Source organism: Mustela erminea, chromosome 6, assembly GCF_009829155.1.
Source record: "Mustela erminea isolate mMusErm1 chromosome 6, mMusErm1.Pri, whole genome shotgun sequence".
Classification (NCBI taxonomy): Eukaryota; Metazoa; Chordata; class Mammalia; order Carnivora; family Mustelidae; genus Mustela; species Mustela erminea.
In genome coordinates, this window is record NC_045619.1 from 144,741,092 (window position 1) to 144,764,100 (window position 23,009).

The 23,009-nt window shown below is 58.1% G+C and overlaps 1 protein-coding gene across 6 annotated transcripts in view; it reads left to right on the forward strand.

Moving 5' to 3' along the window:
- Positions 1-23,009, forward strand: part of DIP2C (disco interacting protein 2 homolog C) — a 348,933-nt gene that overhangs the window by 264,789 nt on the left and 61,135 nt on the right. For all 6 annotated transcript variants that reach the window (XM_032349895.1, XM_032349898.1, XM_032349894.1 and 3 more), the window contains 11 exons: positions 3,081-3,220; positions 4,136-4,272; positions 5,365-5,573; positions 6,671-6,785; positions 7,236-7,437; positions 11,855-11,964; positions 13,125-13,205; positions 18,452-18,575; positions 19,008-19,129; positions 19,469-19,580; positions 19,668-19,777. In XM_032349895.1, the coding sequence (XP_032205786.1) occupies positions 3,081-3,220; positions 4,136-4,272; positions 5,365-5,573; positions 6,671-6,785; positions 7,236-7,437; positions 11,855-11,964; positions 13,125-13,205; positions 18,452-18,575; positions 19,008-19,129; positions 19,469-19,580; positions 19,668-19,777 (1,462 nt within the window). The remainder of the gene's footprint in view (positions 1-3,080; positions 3,221-4,135; positions 4,273-5,364; positions 5,574-6,670; positions 6,786-7,235; positions 7,438-11,854; positions 11,965-13,124; positions 13,206-18,451; positions 18,576-19,007; positions 19,130-19,468; positions 19,581-19,667; positions 19,778-23,009) is intronic.

Sequence of the window (23,009 nt, forward strand, 5' to 3'; positions counted from 1 at the left end):
GAAGGGGCATGTCTGGGCGGCTGCTCCGGTGTCGTTCGCGTTCTAAACGTCGCTGCTTCTCTAGAGGGAACCTGCCGCAGTATTGCCGATTACACACCAGTGGAATAAGAGGCGCGACCGCGTGTCACCGAACACGCCCGCAGCTAGGACAGGGCGGTGGACGGGTGCGCTCTGCGTCCCCCAGGGGTCACACACGCATACACGGGAGGCCCTGCGAGCTCTGCCGGGGAGAGAGCAGGACGAGACGAACGTGCTTGTTGGGGAGCCGCCGTTCTCTGGGTACAGACGTGTTTGTGCGGCTCCTGTTGCAGTGCGTGCGGAAGCGCCGGAGGCTCTCCGGTGGTGGCTGCCCGAGAGGCGGGGGCACGGGCTGAGCTGAGCACACACAGGCGCTCTTGCTGGGACTCCCGGAGCCTCATGCCGTCCTTGTGTTTCACGCACAGCGTTGGCTCTGAAGTTTCCCCAAAAGGAGAGTGTGCTGTGGGGAGAGGGGACGGGCTGGCGTCTGCGTCGGGACACGGGCTGTGCTGTCGGTCTGGGTCCCTCCGAGCCCCCCGGGGGCGCAGACGACCAGGTTCACATACCCGTGCCTTGGTTCCTGGTCTGTAAGGTAGAGGGTGGGGCAGGCGGGCGTGCGCCGTGCTGAGCCCGTGTGCGCGGAGCGTGGGGCGCTGGCCACGGAGAGGCGGGGGCCGCGTGGAGCTCGGGCGGGAGGGGCTGGGCTGCTTGCGGAGCAGGAACGCTGCCACCTGGGACTGGGGGACCTTGTCGGCGGGGTGACCTGCGAGCCCAGGACCGTGTCCCAGGGACTCGCGTGCTTCTCTTCCAACTGTTTAAGTGTCCTTTGTCCGCAGAGGAGAGAGTCCGGGCTTGGAGTTTTCTGTGACCCGCGAGGGACTCTGTCAGATGAGTGCAAAGCAGCAGGTCGGAGTAATGCGGCGGAGTCCTTGTTTCTGTGGTGTCGGTTTGTAAACACGACTGACGACCCTCTCAGCAAATGCAGTCCAGAACTGGGCCGCCAGAGTCTCGCTTCCCACTTGCTGTTCTGGAATGTAGGGAAGCAGGTGCCGTCACCACGAGGACAGGACGTGCATCCGTGACTCTCATGGGCGCCTGTCGCTCCCAGCGCTTGTGGGCGGCTGGTCTCGGTGGCCGCCGACCCCTTGCTCCCGGCCACTCCTGAATTCTGCCTCTGTGCCTTCTGCAGCTGCGTGCGCACACCTTTGAGGCCTGTTGTGTGGTGTGTCCGTGTCCAGGGCTGTCGTAACTGCCTTGTGCTGGGGGCGTGGGAATGGGGACAATGTTGTCTCGGGTCTTGGGGCATCTGCCGGGCGGGGGCTCCCAGAGGCTCTGGCAGAGCATCTGCACCAGGTCCTCCCACTGCTGGTGCCCGTCGGTGGCTCCGTGGCTGGAGACGCAGCGCCCCGTGGCCACCGTGTCTCATACCATCCGTGTCTCCTGCTCCCTGAAGTCTTTGGGTTGTGCCCACTCTATCCCGTATGACCTCGTCTCAACCAATGGCCTCTGCAAAGGCCCTTTCATACTAATAAGGTCATAGTCGGTGTCCCTGGACCAGGACCGGCCACAGGTTTTGGGGACACAACGCACAGCGGGTACTGAGCCTTTCAGTTCCTGACTGTCACGTCGCGTTCTGCCGAGGACAGAAGCACGGGGTCAGGAGTCCTGGCAGCACAGGGCTCCCGTGGGGCTCCTCCTTTCGCTTTACAGAGCAGTTGAGCCTGCAGTGTCCGGGGCTCTTTTCCAGGTCGCTGCCCGGGGACCTTCTAGCTTAGGCAGAGTCTTCTTCTGTGTCTGCTTAGTTCCTTGTTCTTGATGCTTAGCGGATGTAACAGTTCAGTTTCCAGACTCTCCTACGCTTCCTTTTTATTATTACTATTTTTTTTGAGAAATTATTGACTTACGGCATAGGCTTCTTTTCTAAAAACACCAGTTTCTTGATTCAAATAAGACTTCCTTCTGCACAGTTTAACTTTTATGTTTCCTTATTTATGTTTTTAGGTTCGTTACAAATCTCGATACTGTTTTAAGTCAAACAGCAAACTTGTATTTGTCCTCCAGCTTTTAGATTCTAAAGCGATGTCGCGCGAGTGCGTTGTTACAGCGGCAGGCTGGTGCTCACCCAAACCGCTTTCTCACTTCGCTCAGCTCACAGGCAAGGGTCTTTAGCTACAGGGATAAAATCCCTGACCTTGGAAATCTTTCACGACTCTGTAGTCGACAGACTGCCTCTCCGGGGGAAGGGGTGCAGCAGTGGACCGAGGGAGACCCACTTGCCCTCAGGAGGCTGCGACTGACGGGCCCGGTGCGTGCCGTGCAGGTGGGAGTTGGGGTGTCTGCTTCATGGAGTCCTTGCGCATCTGAGCGGCCGCGGAGGGCACTGAGAGGAACCCACGGGTTTGCTGCTGCTGCTCGAACCCTGCGGGGACAGGAGCAGGAGCAGGTGCGGAAGGCCCAGGCAGGAGAGGTCTGGGTCCGGAGGAATGGGAGGGGCTGGCGCGGAGTGAGCGGACATGTGGGGCCTGTGGGCCACGGAGGAGACAGAGGCAGCGACACTGCTTCTTCCCCGGGGCCTCCGCCGCCCTACAGAACGCCTCTCAGCCAGAACCTTCCCCAAGAACTTGTTGTCCGGCACGTAGTGGGACTCTCATTCCAGATTCTGGCCCACGGCGTACATCCGACTCACGGCAGGAGCAGCGGGAGTCTCCACCGACTCTGCTCCCTGCTGCCGACTCTTCTCCGAGACCCGTTCTCCCGCTAGCCACTTCCCACCCTGGAAAATCTGGCCCGGACAGAGCGGGAAGGAGTCAGGTGGTGTTCCTTTCTGACCGCAGGTCTTCACACCACTAAGGTGTTTTAAACTGCTCTGGAAACCCAGAGGTAGGGGTAGTGACATCCTGTGGACATGGCAGAAGCCTTCCCCGGCGAGCTAGACCGTGGGGCGGCAGGACATTCGGTCTGCACTCAGGAGTCCGTGGGACCCCATCGTGGCTGGCAGCCTCGCCGCATGTCCTTGTGTGGCCTGTTTGCTTCCACGTGTTCAGACAGAACTGCTCTTCTAGGCCCACGGACGACAGCAACCAGCCCCCGGGCCGGGGCGTCCTCTCCATGCACGGCCTGACCTACGGCGTCATCCGCGTGGACTCGGAGGAGAAGCTGTCTGTGCTCACCGTGCAGGACGTCGGCCTCGTGATGCCTGGTGGTGAGTGTGGGCCGGGCTGCAGACAGCCGGGGGCGCTGAGGTGGGAGCCCCGGCTGTGGCCGCTGGCTTGTCTGTGGGCCCCGGCCTTCCTACCCGGCGTCCCCGGGCCGTCCACCGTGAATGCGGTCGCGACGCTTCCAGCTGCGAGTTGCGAAGGTCTGTGGTAAAGCGGCCTCAGGGAACACGGGAGGCCTCTCTGCCCCGTCGCGCTGGGACCTCACTGTCGCCCTCCCTGGGGGTGCCATGGGCCCCGCCGCCCCCCACAGCCCTCCCCACATGCTGGGCCAGGCCGGCACCCAGCCTAGCAGCAGACCGTGTGAGAGCCCTGTTGGGGGGCCCTGGGGGAGCAGCCGCGCTCGCTCGTAGCGGAAGAGCCTGTTTCTAAAAGTCGAGGACCTGTGCCACAGACGCACCTGCGAGCGGCCAGGGCGGCGCCAGCTGTCACTGGACACACACCCCACCTCCTGGAACGCTGGCTCCGGGCCCAGACGGACTCGAGCTCTGTGCTGGGAGCTGGGGTGTGTGCGGTACAGAAGCGCCATGGGCAGCCGGGGACCCGGGGCGTCCGCCACACGTCCTCCGCGTCTGTGAGCGGAAGTCACTCCCCTTAACTGTGATTCACCTGTTCAGTTAGTCACTAACGTCACAGCAACAGGACTGGATGTTCTTCTATTACGGGAAAATTCAGGACGTGCTGCAGGGACCATGCGTGCCCGGCCCCCTTGGATACACACCCGTGTTCCAGACGCTGTCTCTGCGCCCCCATTCCTCAGTCCCTGTTTCTGTCTCTCTGTCCCCCTCACCTCCGTCCCTATCTGTCTGTCTCCCTCGGCTTCTGTCCCAGCCTGTCCGTCTGTCTCCCTTGCTCTCTGTCCCCCGCTCTATCATGACCCGTGCGTCCGGTCTTGCTTTCAGCCATTATGTGTGCTGTGAAGCCAGACGGAATCCCTCAGCTCTGTAGAACGGATGAGATCGGGGAGCTCTGCGTGTGCGCCATCGCGACGGGCACGTCCTACTACGGCCTCTCGGGCATGACCAAGAACACCTTCGAGGTAGGCTCGCGGGGCTCCTTCCGGGGGCCTGCAGGTGCGCAGACGCGAACGAGCTGGCAGTGTCTGGATGGAACGTGTTCATTGTAACTAAAATGGTCTCACTTTTTGCTGCCAGTTATATAATTTTCAGTAAATTTGACTTCTCAGCATTTCTCACTCTGTAGCCAATGTTGGGAAAGGGCAAGAATCGTTTCTTTGCAAAGGGTCTTCTGTGTATATCGCTGTTCCCAGGTTTGCCCGTTTACTAAGTGCTGCCAAGACACCGCAGGTCGGGGGCCGGGCACACCCGTCCTGGTCTCACCGGGGCCCCCACGGCCTCCCTGCCATGGCCAGGTGTGAACACACGCACGTTGGCAGGAGCCACTGCGTGCGTGTGCACGATGTCTCCAGCGTGTGTGGCTCACGGTTCAAGTCCACACAGGCCTCGCTCGCCCGCGGGTCACGGTACACTCGCACCCATCCGCCGTGTCCCGGAGCTGACCTCACCTGCGCAGGTGGTACCCTTGGAGGGGTGCACGCAGAGGACCTCACGCATGGGAGACGGGGGCGTCCGGGGACCCGTCTCTTCCATTCAGAACACACCGTAACGTGCCGCCTGGTGCACGCGTCTTGGTGGACTGTGGACTTGAGTTTCCAAAATGTCCCTGAAGCCCGGCCAGACGGAGTCCACCTAGAACCCTCCCCGGCTCTGCGGCGCCCCCACAGGCTCTGAGGACCGGGCGTGGACTCCGCGCCCCACGATTTGCTTCCTTTCTCATGTCCGGATAAGGACACACTGATGAACATGGGTCCTTTGACAACCTGTAAAACGCGTTCTCAGTTTTCCGTTTATCAGTTCGATGCTGTGGATTTAAAACAGAAGAACCGATTACTGTTCCTTAGACAATCGTCACCTAGCCCTTCTTGGGTTCAGAAGCCCTGGAAGGAAGCCGGTGGGCGGCCTGCCTGCGGGCAGAGGGGGACAGTAGGGGCGGGGGACGGGGACACTGCTTTCTGCAAGGCGTCACCGCCAGACTATGGCTGGTCGGCCTGGCTCCAGGGAGACGGGGACGGTGGGCGCCCCCCCCATGCTCACAGCTCATGTGTCCGCAGGTGTTTCCCGTGACGAGCTCGGGGGCCCCTGTCGGCGAGTACCCCTTCGTCAGGACGGGCCTACTGGGCTTCGTCGGCCCCGGGGGGCTCGTCTTCGTGGTGGGCAAGATGGACGGACTCATGGTGGTCAGCGGGCGCAGACACAATGCGGACGACATCGTGGCCACAGCGCTGGCCGTGGAGCCCATGAAATTCGTCTACAGGGGAAGGTGGGTGTGCCCTCCGGGAACTCAGCACTCAGTGATTTGCACACGGTGCTTTTTATATAAAAATGCACAAATTCCTTAAGCCGATGGGATGCGGTGACCCCTGACATGCCAAATAGTTCCGAGAGTCTAGTTTCATAGGAGTATCCTGAGCCCTAGACCTGAGCTTTCATCACCTCCCTCCTATGTGAAGTAAAAACATTTATTTTTTTTTAATTTTTTTTTTAAAGATTTTATTTATGTATTTGAGAGAGAGACAGTGAGAGAGAGCATGAGTGAGGAGAAGGTCAGAGGGAGAAGCAGACTCCCCATGGAGCTGGGAGCCCGATGCGGGACTCGATCCCGGGACTCTGGGATCATGACCTGAGCCGAAGGCAGTCGTCCAACCAACTGAGCCACCCAGGCGTCCCAGTAAAAACATTTATTTAAAAAGCCAATTTTTTTAAGTAAATACACAAAGAAAAGAACCAAATATTCGTCTGGGTGCAGATCATCTAGAAAGACGGAAAGATCACCGTCGAGCCGCAGCCTGTACAGGGAGACGGAGTCCCCGACGCGCCCCTTCCCTGCCGGCTTGCACGCTACGTGTTAAGTTCAGGATGTCAGCTCCTGCGTGTTTGGCTAATTTGAAGGAAATCTTGAACTGCTTTCGAGTCTTATTTCCGCTTGTCAGGCCGACGGGAGTAGAGGTGGTAGACACTGGGGTGCTGGGGCCCGCGCTCCTTGTCACAGTGCAGGCTCCAGGGTGCGGGGGCTGCTCTGGGGTCAGACCCCACAAGGCTGCGTCGGCCGAGTGAGACAGGCACGTGGGCAGAAACCCGCCCGTCCCTAATGGAATGCTGACGTGCGGAATGCGACCTCACAGGAGCAAACCCCATGTGCGGCTTGCGGGGCTTCCCCCATCTCGGGGCCCGGCAGGCACATCCTGCAGGGTAGGTGCCCCCCTGCCCCTGCCGCAGCGGCCGCGGCGGGAACTGCGGGCCACTCTCCGCACGGTTCCCGCTCTGGAGCCGAGGCTGCCTGCCCCTGACCACAGAAGCATCCTTGCCAGCGCGTGTCCCGCGCGTGCCCACCACACACGGCCCTCTCTGTGCCCGCAGGATTGCTGTGTTCTCGGTGACTGTCCTGCATGACGAGAGGATCGTGATCGTGGCCGAGCAGAGGCCGGACTCCACGGAGGAGGACAGCTTCCAGTGGATGAGCAGGGTTCTCCAGGTAGCTCTTCCCACGGCCGGCCCGCCCCCCGTCTGTCAGGCTGTGGCCGCCCCCAGCAACGGTGCCCTGTGCTCCCTGACCCTCCTTTGCCACATCAGAAAGGGCATCGACCGGGAAATGTAACTGCCTGCTTGGAAAGTAACTGAGCAGACAGAGAGTCGGGATCCGGGGTCTGCACACCTGGCCGCCTCCGTGCACTTGGGGGCGTCACAAGCGACCGGGTTTCCTCTCATCTTGAGGTTGTATTTCCTTGCTCAGGTTCCTTTCTCGGGGCGCGCGGTGTTCCTATCCCACGTACGGTTAGCCGACGTGCACGGTTTGGAGAGACAGCCCTTCTCTTGGCGTCGACGCCGCACGCACACGGGGCAGACAGCACTCAGTCTGCATGTTTGCTTCATGTCCGTCTGCAGTACCTGTGCTCACGTGGTTCCCTCTCCCGTGACTTTCCAGGCAATTGACAGCATCCATCAAGTTGGGGTTTACTGCCTGGCCTTGGTTCCAGCGAACACCCTCCCCAAAACCCCACTCGGCGGGATCCACCTGTCAGAAACGAAGCAGCTCTTCCTGGAGGGCTCACTTCACCCCTGCAATGTCCTGATGTGCCCCCATACCTGTGTCACAAACTTGCCTAAACCTCGACAGAAGCAACCAGGTAGAGCTCACGGGCTGGAGGGTGGTGCGGAGCCCGAGCGGCTCTCAGGAAGCAGGTGCCGTGGGGTCCCTTTCCTGGTCTGCGCGCGCCCAGGGCGTGACCCTGCCCGGCCCAGGGTGCGAAGCAAGGGCCCTGCTGGGACGGCACGGTGTGCAGGGGGGCGGGCTGGTGGGGGCCTTTGGGAAGGAGCCCCCGCTTTCCTGGAGGAAGTGCCGACCGTTGGTCTGGCCGGGGAGCCCCGCAGCCTGCCTTGCCTGTGCGCACGTTACAGTTACACGGGTCCCCTGCGGCTGATTCAGGGGTCAGAGCCGCAGAGGTGTGGGAAGCTGCTTGGAGCGTGCTATTGTGTCACGGTTCTAAGAGTAACTGTGTGTCCACACCTTGTGGTTTGGGGGTCTGTAATTACCCGTTGTCTGACTTTGTCTTCCTAACAACTGATCGATCGTGCTCCTCGCGGTTGCACACGGTTATCAGTGAGAGGGACCCCATCGCAAGCCTGTGGAAGGTGGAGCCACAGCTCTAACGCCTGCACGCGGACGGGGCTCCCAGGGCCTCTGGGGGGCCACATAGAAGTGGCTGGGCACGGGTGGCGGCTGTGTTCTGGAACAACAGCGGGAGCTTCCGGCGTGGCGGCCATCATTTCCGCGTGTCGCACACATGAACTCCTTCTCACGGAGCCCCTGCGGCAGGCACTGTCCTGTCTCCACTCCACAAACGACAGGGTCAGGGAGGGACCCGGCAGCGGTGTTCAGCCATGTCCGGCGTGGCCACGGGGCTGAGTTCGCGGAGTCGGCAGAGGCGGCTGGGTCGCCGTGGGGTGCAGCCCACTTGGTGGGAACACAGGGACTGAGGCCCGCACCCCGACGTGGGGCTGGAGGAGGGAGCGGGTGGGCCTGTGTGGTTGAGGTGAGGGTGCTGGTGCCGTGGGGCGGGGACACCTCCCATGTAGAGCCGAGGTCGGCTTCGTCCCTTGCTGCCGTCTCTGTGATGCGGACACGGTCACGCGGCGGCTGGAAAGGGCAGCGTTTTCTCTCCTGTGAAGCGTGGATTCTCCAGAAACATGTACAGTCGCTTTCGGGGCAGACAGCTCTGCGGTTTCCATCTGATTGCCGTGCTGTCCCCGGGTCCCTTCCATTCTGGGTTCCCTGAACTAAATACCCTCCTCACTTCTCTTTCCTCTCGGTCATTGCTTTATAGCTTTCCTGCAGGAAACCGTAAAGTCGTAGCTGACGAAGTATCCATTTCTTTAAATTCAGTGCGCGCACGGCTTCACGTGGAGAGTCCCCACAACACACAGTATCGCCCTTCCGTGGGCGTATCGAAGGGATGAAGAGCCACCTCTTTTGTCACCTGTTGTGTCAGAGCAGGAGCAGCTGCGGGAGGGCGGGAGCAGAGGCTCCGTCTGGGAGGGGGCGTCTGGGAGTGGACTGGACGGTGGTGGCGGGGCCCCTGGAGGTGTCCTTGTGCACCCTCGGAGCTAGTGGGGGACCCTTGTGGTGTCCTTGTGCACACTTGGAGCAGAGCTGACTGCCCTGGCCCAGTCCCCTGCTCACTTCCATTCATCGTCACACACCGCAGCCCCAGAGCCCGGCCACCAGTGGTCCCGGGAGCGGAAAAGCTCATGTGACTCCCACGGGTCATCGTTTGTAAACTCAGGACAGATGTTTACAGGGGGCGATGGTTGGCAAATGCATGGTAGTTTCTGGAGCTGCTGGGTCCCTGCCAGATGTCAGGGCTGAGGGAAGAGGCCCCGGCGCTCTGCCCGGAGAGCAGAGTCGGAGCACAGAGGACAGGCTGCTTCCTGGGGGAGCGAGCACAGCGGCTGCGGGGGGAGGGGGCTGGGTTGTTCACCGACCGCAGCTGCTGCGGGGTGAAGGACTGAAGCTTTGTGTGATTCGATTTAAGGAAACCGTTTTTTAACAATATCTGGTGTCTTATCTTTCTGGTTAAATATTGAAAGTTTATGTAATGCTTAGTCTGAAAAAAACTTTTTAACAAATACTCGGCAGCTGAGAGGTGCTGGTCTACTTTCCTCCCTTGGCTGACGACCTGTAATGGACCTGACGGGTACATTTCCCCGAAGCCTCAGTTTCCCAGAGCGCAGAGAGGGAGTTGGACCAGGTGGTTTCTGAGGCTCCCTTGGAAGAGACACACTGGGAACAAGCACGCAGAGCCCAAGCAGACAGTTAGTAAGGCTGTTTTTCCTTGAGGGTGTTGCTAGAGGCTTCAATCAGAGCCCCTAAAATGCAGATAAACTGTAGACAAGCCAGTTGCCCCTTTTACCAGATGAATTCATTTTCTCCGCTGACAATACATGTACTGAGTATCTTAACTGAGCGCAAGTGTTAAAAGTACCTTTAACCCACCAGTGGGGCCAGCAACAGTATTATAAACCCCTAGGGGAAACCACAGGGCTGCGGTTAGCAGGCCCCGGGATACATTGTATCAGAGCCGCGGGAGGGCCACAGGGGAGGGGAAAGGGAGGAGCAGCTGCCAGGCCCTGCGTTCCCCAGAAGGAGCCCTGCTCCGGGCTTCAAATCGCGTGGCAGCCAAGTGTGGCAGGGTGTCTCGCGCACACGCCGACCTCATTCGGCAAGGCCGGGAGAGCCTCAGTTTGGGTAGGGCACAAATTTTACAAGAAAATGCCATAGGAAGGCACCTGTCTCCCAGCCATGCTTGGAAGAGGAGCTTTCTTAAGTCCATGCTGGGGAGAGACGTGAGGTCTGAGCTTCGCATCCAGACAACTCCGGCAGCAGCAAAGGTCGAGGAAGGAGGTACCGCCCGCCTGGCCCGGAGGAGTACTGCTCCCCTCGCTTGAATTCTTCACAGAATCACGGAGAATACTTCCGGTCAGCCTAGGCCAGAGTGGAGTCCCGAGACGGTCCCCGCCTCCGTGGTCCCCGAGGATGCTTCACCCACAGATCCCGAGCCACGGAGCACAGGGCCGGTCGATGGGGCTCCGTCCACACAGCAGCAACGGTCACTGTGCACGCGTCAGCCTGCCGCACTTGCTTCTCATTCTCTTAACTGTGGAAACACCCTTCCTCCTCCAGAATTTCTTTATTACGAGCCAAGAGAAGAGCTCACGACAAATCAGACATAGGGGAGCAGAATCTGTAAGGCGTGTTCTGCGGCGACACGGAACCCGGCATCGGGGCTCCCAGACATGGCCTCACATGAGGAAGCCCACGGGAGGAGCCTGGAAACCTGTGTCCGGGGCTGGTCCCAGTTTCGGTCCCGCCTGGAAGCCCCGGGCTTCTCCTGCTTTGCTCTGAGGTTGCACATAGTTCCTGACAGCCCAGGTCCGGGCGGCCGCGTGTGCGCGGAGGAGGACGGGGCTGGCAGCCCTGCCCATCTCCCCAGGGCGCGCCGGAGGCCGGGCTGCCTGCAGCCACTGGCCGCACACCTCTGCCCACATCTAGACTTCTTGAGCTGGGGACACGCAGCTCTCTGTGTGCGATAACACGTGCACCGATGCCCCGACTTAGAAGCCTGTAGGTCGACCTTTGGTAAAGGTTTAGTAAGAAGTTTATTCAGTGGGGACCGGCGTCTTGGTTGTCTCTGCTGCCTCCTTCGCGGTCCGTCCCGTCCGTGCCTGCCCCCCCGCCTCCTGCTCTCGCGCACTCACGCGACGGCACGGTCCCCTAAAACCGCGAGCCCTCCCCCCTCCACGCGCATTCGTGTGTGATGAAAACAGTGAGTGGTAGCGCCCTGAGAAACATAGAGGGTGCCTGCAGTTTCTTGTAGTTAGGAATTTTCAGTTTCTGCAGCTCTTTAAGAAACTTTTTCTTTGAAAAAGAAAAGAAAGCTATCAGAGCGGACTGTATCTGCCTTTCTCCCGTGAAAAGAGCGCTGGTCATCAAGTCCATAACGGTGTTGTCCGAGGAACTTTGGACGGGAGCCTCTTGGCTCCGCCGTCTGCCTCTCCGCGGGCCTGGCAGAGAGCCCAGAGCATGCCGTCCGGGAGACGGACAGTGGCCGTGACTGAGCCCTCGGCAGTGTTACAGGACGTGTTTATAAAACCTGCGGAGCACTCTGTGTCCGTGGTCCCTCAGACGGCCGCCGCGGCAACTCGGGCCAGCGCCACACCTGTGGTCCGGAGCCCAGATGGCTGGCAGCGAGATGCGTCTGTGTTCATTCCTTCTCTGCTGCCGTTGCTCAGAGACGCTAACCCAGATAGATCCCAGCAACCCCCCAGCGCGAGAATAGAGGCAGCAGGATTCGCGAAAGCTTATTTCCAACCTGTGATAGAGACCTTGGAGTTTGCTGTCAGTGCCGTTGTTGGGATGCCCTGGAAGCCCTGTTCTAATGAGACTTGCTCAGAGCGTGACCTTTGGAGGGGTTTCCCCAGGGCGGGCGCTACGCCACGGTGGGAGGTGCTGTCGTAAGTTCACCTGTTTCCCCGTGTTCTTTCTAGAAATCGGCCCCGCCTCTGTGATGGTGGGGAACCTGGTGTCTGGGAAGAGGATCGCACAGGCCAGCGGCAGGGACCTGGGCCAGATCGAAGACAATGACCAGGCCCGCAAGGTGAGCGCGAGGCTGGGCAGCTCTCTGAACCCCGTGCCCCCAAGCAGCTGTGTCACTGTCTGCCGGTCCTTGTGTGCGGCCGGCCTCTTGCTTCGGGCCTGTCCATCCAGCAGACGCACCGTATCATTCCCCCAAGGGGGCTCTGTCTGTTGGGGTGCACAGACGGGCGAGCAGAGGCTTGGGGCCAGCATCTGGATGTCTGTCCTGTCCTAGTGTCCCCTGGCACGTGTTTTTCACCGTCCTGCGAGCTCTGATTTCATGCCCAGACAGCCTCACAGAAACCTGGCTGCAGGGCTTCAGTCTTGTAATTGTTGGAACTCAGGAAAATGTAAATTCACAACCCCGGCTGGGGAACCAGGCATCCTTAACATGTCCGTAGGGGCTGCAGGAGAAATACGGTGCCACACCCACCTTACACAGCATCGGCTTGTCTCCCCGTCACAACGTCTCAGATGTGGGGACTCCGACGAGTCACCGGACAATGGCTCCAGTCTGTGTGAGCTACCAGCAAATGTCACAGAATCAAGCATTTAAAATACTGCCAGTTTGGTAACAAGCAGAATTAACGATCACTGAAAGCACTTGGTCACCATGTCCCCACGTCACAGGTCGTTTCTGTTAATGAAGTGGATTAAGGGGTATCTGCGTGTTTCTTATGACGAGGTGGGCTGGTCTTTTCTCGCTAGAGCCCGAGTCTGTGGGATGCATCCAGTCTGTGTGGTTGGCAGTGCTGTTGACCGACCTCGGGGAGTGAGCGTTCTGAAATAGCCAATAGAAGAGAACCCGTTACAAGAGCAGGGTCGAACTGATTGTGCCGTTGTGGCCCCCAGAAACCACCCTCTTCTGGAAGCCCAGGAGAAGGGATTTTCTGTGCTGGCGGCTCTGTCTGTAAGGGGAATGCAGGTCTCCCAGCCTGGGCAGATGGCAGGAGACGTCCCTGACCAGGCACAGCGCCACTGCCCGGGCGCGTCCAAGTCGGGCACAGTGCCTTCCACGTCATCCAGGAAAGCCCCATGGGCGCTGGCTCAGTCTCCCCGTTTGGCTCGACAGGGCTGTCCTCGTTCCCTGCGGGGAAGTGCGCTGCTCTGAGCCGCACAGGGTGTCTGTGCGGGCACGGTCTGTTCAGACAGCCTGACGCTAACGCCTGTGCTTTGTTCCAGTTCCTCTTCCTGTCGGAGGTCCTGCAGTGGAGGGCGCAGACCACCCCCGACCACGTCCTGTACACGCTGCTCAACTGTAGGGTGAGGCCCATTGCATGCGACTCTGGGGCAGCTTTCTCCTCTTCCCACTCATCCCTTCCCTCCAGTGTTCCGTGACGGTCTTCTCATTTATTTGTTGCCTTTGCACACGATTTTAGCAATTCTGGGGGCCGATATATCCCCCAAAAAACAGGGAACAGTTCAGACCTATGGCACATTTTTGTGTTTACTTTTGTCGGTAAACTACTTCTTTGTGAGTAGAAAGTGAGGCTTTCACTGTAGACTTTCATTCTTAAGGAAGAAAACCGCTTCTGTCTCACAAGCGCGATGAAGGTGTGCGCTGCCGTTCCCCGTTGGAAAAGTGAGCTTATCCAGTACCATTCTGCAGGGGACCTTAAGCATGAGACCTTCAGTATGGAAGCAAAGACTATTAACAATACAAATCAAATGTGGAAGTCTTGATACACTTAACTTTTTTTTGCTGTGGAAGTAAGCCCGACAAGTAGATTTTAAACTTGGTTCTTCCTGACAGGTGTGGGTATGTAAGATTGGAGGAGGTTACAGCCACTAAGAATCATAAAAGATCAAGATCTGGGTGTGCAAATCCACCTCCTGCCATGTACAGTCATTGCTCAGACAAGTGAAAGGCGGTACCAACCACACAACTGGGTTTCACGTCTGGACATCCAGTTATCAGACCAGTTTCCGTGGGATGCAGCTCCCGGAAGCAACCTCTGGTCTTTACCACAGACGTCCCAACTGTCTCGAGTAGCTGTGGGTGCCGAGTTGACCCAGTGGGTCACTCGGTCCTTGAATCTGCCCAAGGCGTCCCCCAGGAAGAGTCTGAGAAAGCGCTTCTGCCACCCTGGCCTCCGTCGCGGCGTCCGCCCTGGGCCCAGTGTTCCTGGTACTTACTCTCCCGTGCTCCCAGGCACATGGCGACGGGAGGCGCTGCATCTGGGCTCCGGAGGGTCTGTGCAGTTGCCTGAGCCCCTGAAACGTGCCTCCCCTGCTCTCCTCTTACCTGCATTCGCTCCGTCCTCAGCCTCTAGGTACAGAACGGACCTGCTTGCCCCGCCTTCCTGACACGGCTGCCGTGCTCGCGGCCCTCAGCTCTGCAGATTCCCCTCTAATCGCTTTCTCGGACATTGCCTGTTGTTCCTAATTGTCCTGGAGACTGTTTTTCCTCTGTGTCCTCTCCGTGGTCCTCCAGAGATTTCCAGTAGCCCGTGCAGAGTGATGACCCAGAGGGAGGACCGTCCTCTGCCCCCTGGGAGGGGGACATCTGCTCCAGTGCTTATGCCCTTTGCTTAGTTTCCCAGACACTGTGCTGGCCTCGTAGGTATGACATGACGCATTCCGTCAACTCAGGTGGCGAGACAGCAAGAGGCAGGTCCCCGTCCCGTCCACCCACCCCTGCCGCACCCCCAGACTCAGAGAGATGCCTGCGTGTTCATAGAGGGCCTGTCCCAGCAGCGAGGGAGACTGAGCTGTTCTAGCTGCACCCAACGAGCCAGGGCCCCTGTGGGAGCAGAGCCATCAGATGGCCCCCGGGTGATGGGGTGATGCCCTGACCCTGGGTCCTCCGGAGCTGCTCTAGCCAGGTGGTAGGTGTTCCGGTCCCTGACCCCATGACCACAGCCATCTGATGTAGCTAGAGGCTGGATCCCGGGAGAACTGAGTCACAGAAATGGCTCCCGCTTCCTTAGAGACAGCAGAAGATTGGATGGGGAAAAGGAAGGAAAAATTGGAAAAAAAAAAAAAAGTTACAGAAGATGGGATGGGGTGAGGAAGAAGTGAGAGTCGAGCATGGATCCCCTGTGGGTCAGCGTGCTGTGTGCGCACCGCGGGCTTTTCTTCCCCAGAGTTTGGTGGGCCTGGGGGCGCGGCCTGAGCCCTCGGGGGGCGGGGCCCGTGCAGGCCGCACTGGCCTGTGGACCTGCCCACCACCTGCGGCCCGGATCGCGCAGCTGCTCCGTGGGGCTGCTGGTCGCCGCCGCCGCCTTGTCATTGGTCACTTCCCGGCAAGCCCGGTCCTAGCTCAGCCACGGCCACGCAGGACGTGTGTCTTGGAAAGCGGTGTTTTCAAATGCGGCGCGCGCCGTGCGGCGGGGCTTGGCCCTGCAGAACCTCAGCCCGGACCCTCCGGCCACGGCCCCCTCCTCCCAGCGGCGGCCCCACACGGGTCCCAGAGCGGCCCCGGCTGCACCCTGGGCCGGGGCGGTCTCTGTGGCCAAGGAGGCTGGGGGAGACCAGGTGTGTTTTGACCAAACCTCATCCACGTTTTTTCACCCTTTTCTTTAACTTTACCAACGTCTTTAGAATTTCAAAACGTAAACCCTATTTGGCTTTTTCTTAATTCCTCGAGTTTTCTCTTCCTTATTTAATTTCATGCTGAACTTCAAAATGGTGCGCAAATTCACCGACCTTGACCCTGAAAGTTCTGGGCTCGGGACAGGCTTGGGTGGTGCACACCCTTCCCCGCATCCATCAGGATCCCCCGGAGCTTCCTTTAGGGGAGGTCAGCCCTGATGGCTCCGGGATGGTGGTTTCTGCTCCTACTGGGAAAACCCCACCATTTCCTTTGGGGGCTGATGGGGTCATGGGCTGCCTCTTCAGGGGCCGCAGGCCTGTGACCCCTCGTTGGTGTTCAGAGCCCACGCCGGTGGTGTTTCTCTGGAGGCAGGAGGCTGTGTGCTAGCAGCCACCCGGGAGTCAGGCGGGGGTCGGCCTGTGCCTGCAGGAGCAGGGAGTAGGCAGCAGATTGGCCCCCATGGACGAGCGCCCCCAGACCCAGCACAGCCCCTCTGGGCAGCTTGGGCGCCCTGTCCCGGTCGCTGACTCCGGAACCCGTGAGGCCCTCAGGGCCTGCTGGAGGGTGGGGGCTCTCCTAGAAAGCCACCAGCAGCCTCGTGAACTGTGTCGGAGGTCACCACAGATACAGGGCAGCACCGCAATGAAACTTCCCCTTTTCTAAAGTGTGTCCGTGGGAATTTTCACACTCTCGGGCCAACACGTCTTCCCAGACCTGTGCACGCCTGCTGGTTCTGAGCTGACGGAAAAGCTGGTCACGGATGGGGGTTTGACCTCGGATCTCCCGAAACTGGAGGGAAGGTCAGCTCCTCCTGAACCATCAGAGCAGGGGCACCTGCCCCCACCAAGATGAGTCAGGTGCACTGGCAGCCAGAGGGCACAGGCCGGACGGACAACAGGGCCAGTTCTGCGGGGATGTGAGGAGGAGCCCTCCTGCCATTGCTGTCCACTGTGGCGTGCTGTCGTCCGCCAGCCACAGGCCTGTCCCCGCCAGGCAGTCAGCAGGGCGTGCCGGCTGTCCCCAGGGTGGGGGGACGGGGCGGTCCCCACCTCTGCCAGCGTGCGGCTGGGGCCGGGCCCGGGCCCCCATCAGCTGTGCCCGTTTTCATTTTGAACTGCCTGAGGGACGTTTGGGTCCAGGAGCTGTTCCTTTGGCTCCAGCGCACTGTGGCGGTCTCCAGGAGTGGACGTCAGGGAGTGGCTGGTGTCGGCGGCTCTGAGCTCTCAGGATTTGGCTGTGTCTCCCGCGGCAGCCTCCGGTCTCCGTGTTTACCCAGCATTACCGTGCTCTGCCGTGGGTGGCATTTTAACCTTTCTTAGAAGAGAGACAGTGCACGGAAACATGGGCAATGAGAGGGTTCCCGTCACAGAAGTGTAAGCGGCCCCCGTGCCCCACAGGAGAGACCAGTCCCAGCCGGAGGGAAGGGGCCGGAGCCTGAGGGCGACCCCCTGTGGCCTGGGCATCGCTTCCACATTGGCGAGGGGAACATGTTGCTTCCTCGAGCTTGACACAACAGTCTGTTAGTTTGTGGGTGATTCTGGCAAACATGGAGTGTTGGGGTTTGCATCCTGACGGTGACAGTCCCCGCCCCCCACCCCAAGCAGGTGTTTCTAACACACAGGCCATATTACCAGGACTTCTCCTGTGTTCCCCGAGCAGCCCTGTTACTGGAGTGCCCCTTCCCATTCGCAAGGGACCCCTGGGTCTGGTCACTTCTGTGCACTCAGCCTTACCTCCTCCTACATGACTGTGCTCGCCGCTCGTGCCTGGGGCTTGATTCTCCGCACGCGACGTGTGCAGTCCCGGAAAATGGCGGTGTCCCCCTGTTCTTCCCGTGGCCGCTGGCCCACTGGCTGCTCCGTGGGAACAGACGGTGTTGTCACCGTGCCCGGGGCCCCAGGGAGTCCCTTTAAAATAGAGTTTGATCGTGAAGCACAGTGTTCCTATTTTATTTATTTCCTTCATCTCTTGATTCTGAGATAATTGTAGAACCTCAGGAGGTTGCAGCCGTGCTTTTAAGGTGTTGTTTGATCCAAATGTGTCTTCCTTCTGTTTCTCTGTATTTAAAGTCTACATAAAGTGAATTCAGCAGTGCGTTTTTCCCTTCACTGTTTGTTTTTTCACTATGGCTTTGTTTTGTCTGTTTTTAGACCTTTTCGACTTCTGACGTGGTGTTTCTTAAAAATATTTTCAGTTTGTCTACTTTTCCTGTTCATTCCTCACTGACTCTTACTGCCCTGGGGTCCCAGAATTACCAGGTTGATGTATTTCCTTAGTTTAGCTACTTCTTAGGTCAAGTAAGTCCTTCTTTATAAGAGATTTTATTTATTTGAGAAAGTGAGAGCATGTGAGCGGGCAGAGGGGCAGAGAGAGGGAGAGACTCTCAAGCTGACTTCATGCCTCCCCGGGGCTTCACCCTGTGACCCTGAGACCATGGCCTGAGCCAAAATCAAGAGTTGGACGCTTCACCAGCTGAGCCACCCAAGCGCCCTAAGTAATTGTTTTTTAGAATATTTCTTGTTAGGGCACCTGGTGGCTCAGTCAGTCTACTGTCTGCCTTTGGCTCAGGTCATGATGCCAGCATCCTGGGACCGAGCCCCGCGTCACGCTCCCTGCTCAGTGGGGAGTCTGCTTCTCCGTCTGCCTGTGCCACGGCTTGTGTGTTCTCTCTCTCTGACAGATAAATAAATAAAACCTTGTAAAAACTGAAGTGTTCTTGGTAACTCCAGTGTACCCAGATGCTCTTCGGTGCTGACGGCAGGAAGGGGAAGGAAGGGGCCGCTCCTGGCACGGGGTCTTCTGGGGGGGCCGCTGTGTGCGAAAGCTGACCGTTGCTGGTGGCACAGGCGTGCAGACACACGAACGACCACGCGCGTGTGCGTCTCAAGTACGGGAATTGGCGGGAAACTGCAGACGCTCTCGGTAGGGCCTGTCGTGTTCAGAAACGCCTCACCCCTTGCTCTTGCGACCCCAGGGTACGATAGCGAGCTCGCTCACGTGCGTGCAGCTGCACAAGCGAGCCGAGAAGATCGCCGTGATGCTCACGGAGAGAGGACACCTGCAGGACGGGGACCACGTGGCTCTCGTCTACCCGCCAGGTGAAGAGGCGGGGAGGGACGGGCGCGTGCGCGGGGCCCTGCCGCTGGCCCTGCGTTCCGGGGGGCTCGCACGTCTGCTCACAGCCTCTGGTGGGGACGGTGGTGCGTGCTGAGCGACCGAGGGCATAAATCAGAGGTGATTTTGCGGGCGTCTGTACCTACATGTTTTGTTACGTATCTGAGGTAGCTCGCGGGACGGGCGGTGACTCAGTCCTGCACGGAACAGGTCACTGTAGAAGGAAGTCATTGCTTCGCGGAACGACAGAAATCACACTTGTGGGCTGCTCTGAGGGGACAGGCCAGCGGGAAGTTACAGCCAAAGCCTAACGCAAGTCACGGGCCGCGGAGACGCGGCCAGCAGTCTCGGTGCCGCGGGCTGGAACCTGGTGGGGACGACCGAGTGAGTGAGCGCGTCTGTCCTCTCCTATCTAGGGATAGACCTCATTGCGGCGTTTTACGGTTGCCTCTACGCGGGCTGCGTGCCGATCACCGTCCGCCCCCCACACCCACAGAACATCGCAACGACGCTGCCGACCGTGAAGATGATCGTGGAGGTAACCCTGCCCGGGTGCGCCGGCCTCCCCTCTGCCAGGACCCCAGTGCAAGGCCTGACCCACCAGATTCCAGGGCCAGGCTCCCCCTTGCCAGGACCCCAGTGCCAGGACTTCTCACTCAGAAATCCTGGGGCTGGGCTGGCTCCAGGGCTAGGGAGGTGGTGTGGCCTCTACCCTCTAGTTCTGGAAGTAGGATTTCAGCTCCTTGGGGATGGTGCTGTTGGTGCACTGGGACTGGAGAGCCCTGGAGAAAGGAACTCCTCACCCACGGCACCCAGAGAGGTGCTAGGAGGCCCGACGGCCCCGCGGACTGGAGTGAGCCGCGCTTTCTGCCCGCAGGTGAGTCGCTCCGCCTGCTTGATGACGACACAGCTCATCTGCAAGTTGTTGCGGTCCAGGGAGGCGGCAGCGGCCGTAGACGTCAGGGCCTGGCCCCCCATCCTGGACACAGGTCAGTCCTCAGGCCTGCCAGACACTGGCACGGGCCCGTCTGCTTTTCCACTGGGTCAGACATACTAACGCCTTTGTTTTGCTGCAGACGATTTGCCAAAGAAGCGGCCCGCCCAGATCTACAAACCTTCCAACCCAGACACACTCGCTTATCTCGACTTCAGCGTGTCCACAACCGGGATGCTCGCCGGAGTGAAGGTGAGAAGCCCGGTGTGCACGCTGTGCGGTCACAAGCCGCTCGGGGCCGTCCCCGGTGCTCGTCTGGGAGCGGGACTCTAGCACGGGCTAGAAAGGGTGCGGGCGAGCGGCACATGCCCGCCCTTCCTGAGGCTGCGGGACCGTGTCCACGGTGAGCTAGGCTGGCCGATTCTTCCCACACGTTCCAGCTAGTTCTTGGGGTGTAAACACAGCCTCATCAGCCCCTAGCAAAAGCCACACGTTTTCCTTCCTTGCTGGTTCTCAAACCCCAGTGCTCTGCTCTGAAACGCTGGGCACTGGGGTTTCTTGCCTTTTTAGCCTGCGTCTGTCCTGGCTGGCTGACCACTGACCCTCGCTCCTACCAAAGAATGGAGCTGCACGTGACCCTTGGACACCTTGGGGGTTAGGAGCACCCCACCCTGTGTAGTCGAAAATCCATGTAAGACTTTTGACGCCCCCAGAACTTAGCTCCCAGGAGCCGCTGTTGACCGGAGGCCTTACCAGGGACATGAACAGTCCAGTAGCAGCTAATTTGGGTGTTCTGTGTATTATACAGTGTGTTCTCACGGTAAAGTCAGCCGGGGGAGAGAAAATGGTGCTGAAAAAGTCACGAGGGAGAGAAGAAACGTTTACAGGGCAGCCCTGTAAGAAACCTGTGTGCCGGGGGGCGGGTGCTCCCACCCCCGTGCTGTTCAGGGACGTGCTATGGCTGGCACCTCACGAGGACCCTCAGGGTGCGGGCGGTGTCCCTGTCGCGGGACTGGGACTCCCCAGTTTCAGGACGCCCTTGGCCCACCCTCACGGTCTGACCCTCCATTGGTGTCATTCACCTCAATTCTCTTTCTCTGCTGTTTTCTCCATTTTTTTATTGTTGTTAGACACACGTAACATAAATTCACCAACCTGTGGTTCAGTCGCATTAAAAAGCCTCACGCTGTTGTGGGGCGTCCCACCGTCCGCCCCCAGAGCTCGCCGCATCTTGCGAAACTCACACCCCTGTTGGCCAAGACCCCCCCCCAGCACCCACATCTTCCTCCGTCTCTGGGATTTTGACGACTCTGGGACCGCACAGACATGGAGTCCTGCGGGACTGTCCTTCTATGCGTGACTCGTTGAAAGTACCTTCATGCCCCGGGGCTCAGCCGTGCTGCTGCGGGGTCCGAACTCCTTTTTAAGGCTAAGTGACGTTCCGTTGAACGTGTTCCCACTGGGCCTGTGCATTTGTCTGTCAGCGAACAGTAGGCTTGCTTCCAAGGGTTGGCTCTTGTAGGAGATGGTGCTGCTGTGAGCAGAGATGTCCACACGCCTCTCAGGACTCTGATTCAGGGACGCCCTGGCGGCTCAGTCAGTGAAGCGTCTGCCTTGGGCTCAGGCGTCCTGGGATTGAGCTCCACGAGGGGCTGTCCACTCGGCGGGGAGCCTGCTTCTCCCTCTCCCTCTGCCTGCGTCTCTGTCTGCTTGTGCGCTCGCTCTTCCTCTCTGTCAGATGAATACATGAAATCCTAAAAAAAAAAAAGACACTGATTTTAGGTCTTCTGGGTATATGCCATTTTGGACCATATGTATGGTCACTGCGTTTTTGGTCTGGGAGGGAACCGCCCTGCTGTTTTCCGTGGTGGCCACACCATCCCCTCCTCCCCCTGCCCCCAACAACGCTCAGCGTTCACTGGTTTGGTTGTTGTTTCATAACCGTAACTATCCCAAGGGACGCGCAGTGCCACCCCACTGTGGCTCGGGTGGCACTTCCCTAGTGATCAGTGATGGTGAGCGTCTTCCCTGGTGATCAGTGATGTTCAGCGTCTTTTCCTGCAGACAGTGGTCACTTGTCCATCTTCTCTGGAGAAGTATCTGTTCAAGTCCTTTGGCTCAAGTTGCTTGATTTTTGTTGTTGTTGAGTCTTAACAAATTCTCTGTACATACTGGATATTAAACCCTGAACCCTCGCCTATCCTGTGGGTACTGTCTTTTGATGAACAAAATTCTTTAATTTTCATAATGTCCAATTTTCTTTTTTTTCTTTTCTGACCTGTGCTTTGGTCACATCCAAGAAATCATTGCCAAACCCGTGTCGTAAAGCTTTGTCTCGTGTTTCCTTCCAGGAATTTTATTGTGTTGGGTCTTACATTTCCATCTTTGATCCAACTTGAGTTAATTTTTCTGAAACCACTAGTTATGTGGTTTTGGGTAAGGGTCCAGCCTCATTCATCTGCATGCAGAGATCCAACGTTCTTAGCACCGTTTTGTTAGAACGACTGTCTTGTCCCTCATTGAATGGTCTTGGCACCTTTGTAAAAAATCAGCTGGCCATAAATGCAAGGGTTTTTTTTTTTTTTTTCTGGGCTCTGTATTGTGCCCAATTGATCTGTGCATCAGTTTCTGTCCCTACGCTGCACTGTTCTGAGTGCTGTGTTTTTGTGCGAAGCTTTTAAATCAGGAAGTGTGTGTCCTCTGACTTCATTTTTTAAGATTGTTTTGGCAGTCAAATTTCCTGGAGATTCTGTTTGACGTTTACGATGCATTTTCTACTTTACAAAAAAATATCATTGAAATTTTTTTTATTTAAATTCAATTAGCCAATGCATAGTACATCATCAGTTTTTGGCATAATGTTCAATGTTTCATTAGTTGCAAATAACACCCGGAGACAGCATGGAGTCCACATTGTTGCAGGTAGGAGTGACATCTATGAATATGGTATACATTTCCATTTATTTATGTCTTAATTTCTTTGGCAACATTTTTTTTTCTTTCTTTTTTTTTCTAAAATTTTCTTTTAGTTAACATATGTGTTATTTGCCCCAGGGGTACAGGTCTGTGAATCATCAGGCTGACACACTTCACAGCACTCACCATAGCACACACCCTCCCCAATGTCCATCACCCCACCCCCTCTCCCGACCCCCCTCCCCCAGCATCCCTCAGTTTGTTTCATGAAATTAAGAGTCTCATGGTTTGTCTCCCTCCCGATCCCATCTTGTTTCATTTTTCCCTCCCTTCCCCCCACAACCCCCCGCCCTACCTCTCAAATTCCTCATATCAGAGAGACCGTATGATAAACGTCTTTCTCTGACTTAGCGTAATACCCTCTAGTTCCATCCCCATTTGTTGCAAACAGCAAGATTTGGGGGGTTTTGATGGCTACATGGTATTCCATTGTGCATGCGCCACATCTTATTTATCTGTGCATCTGTTGTCGGACCTCTGGGCTCTTTCCACAGTTTGCCAATTGTGG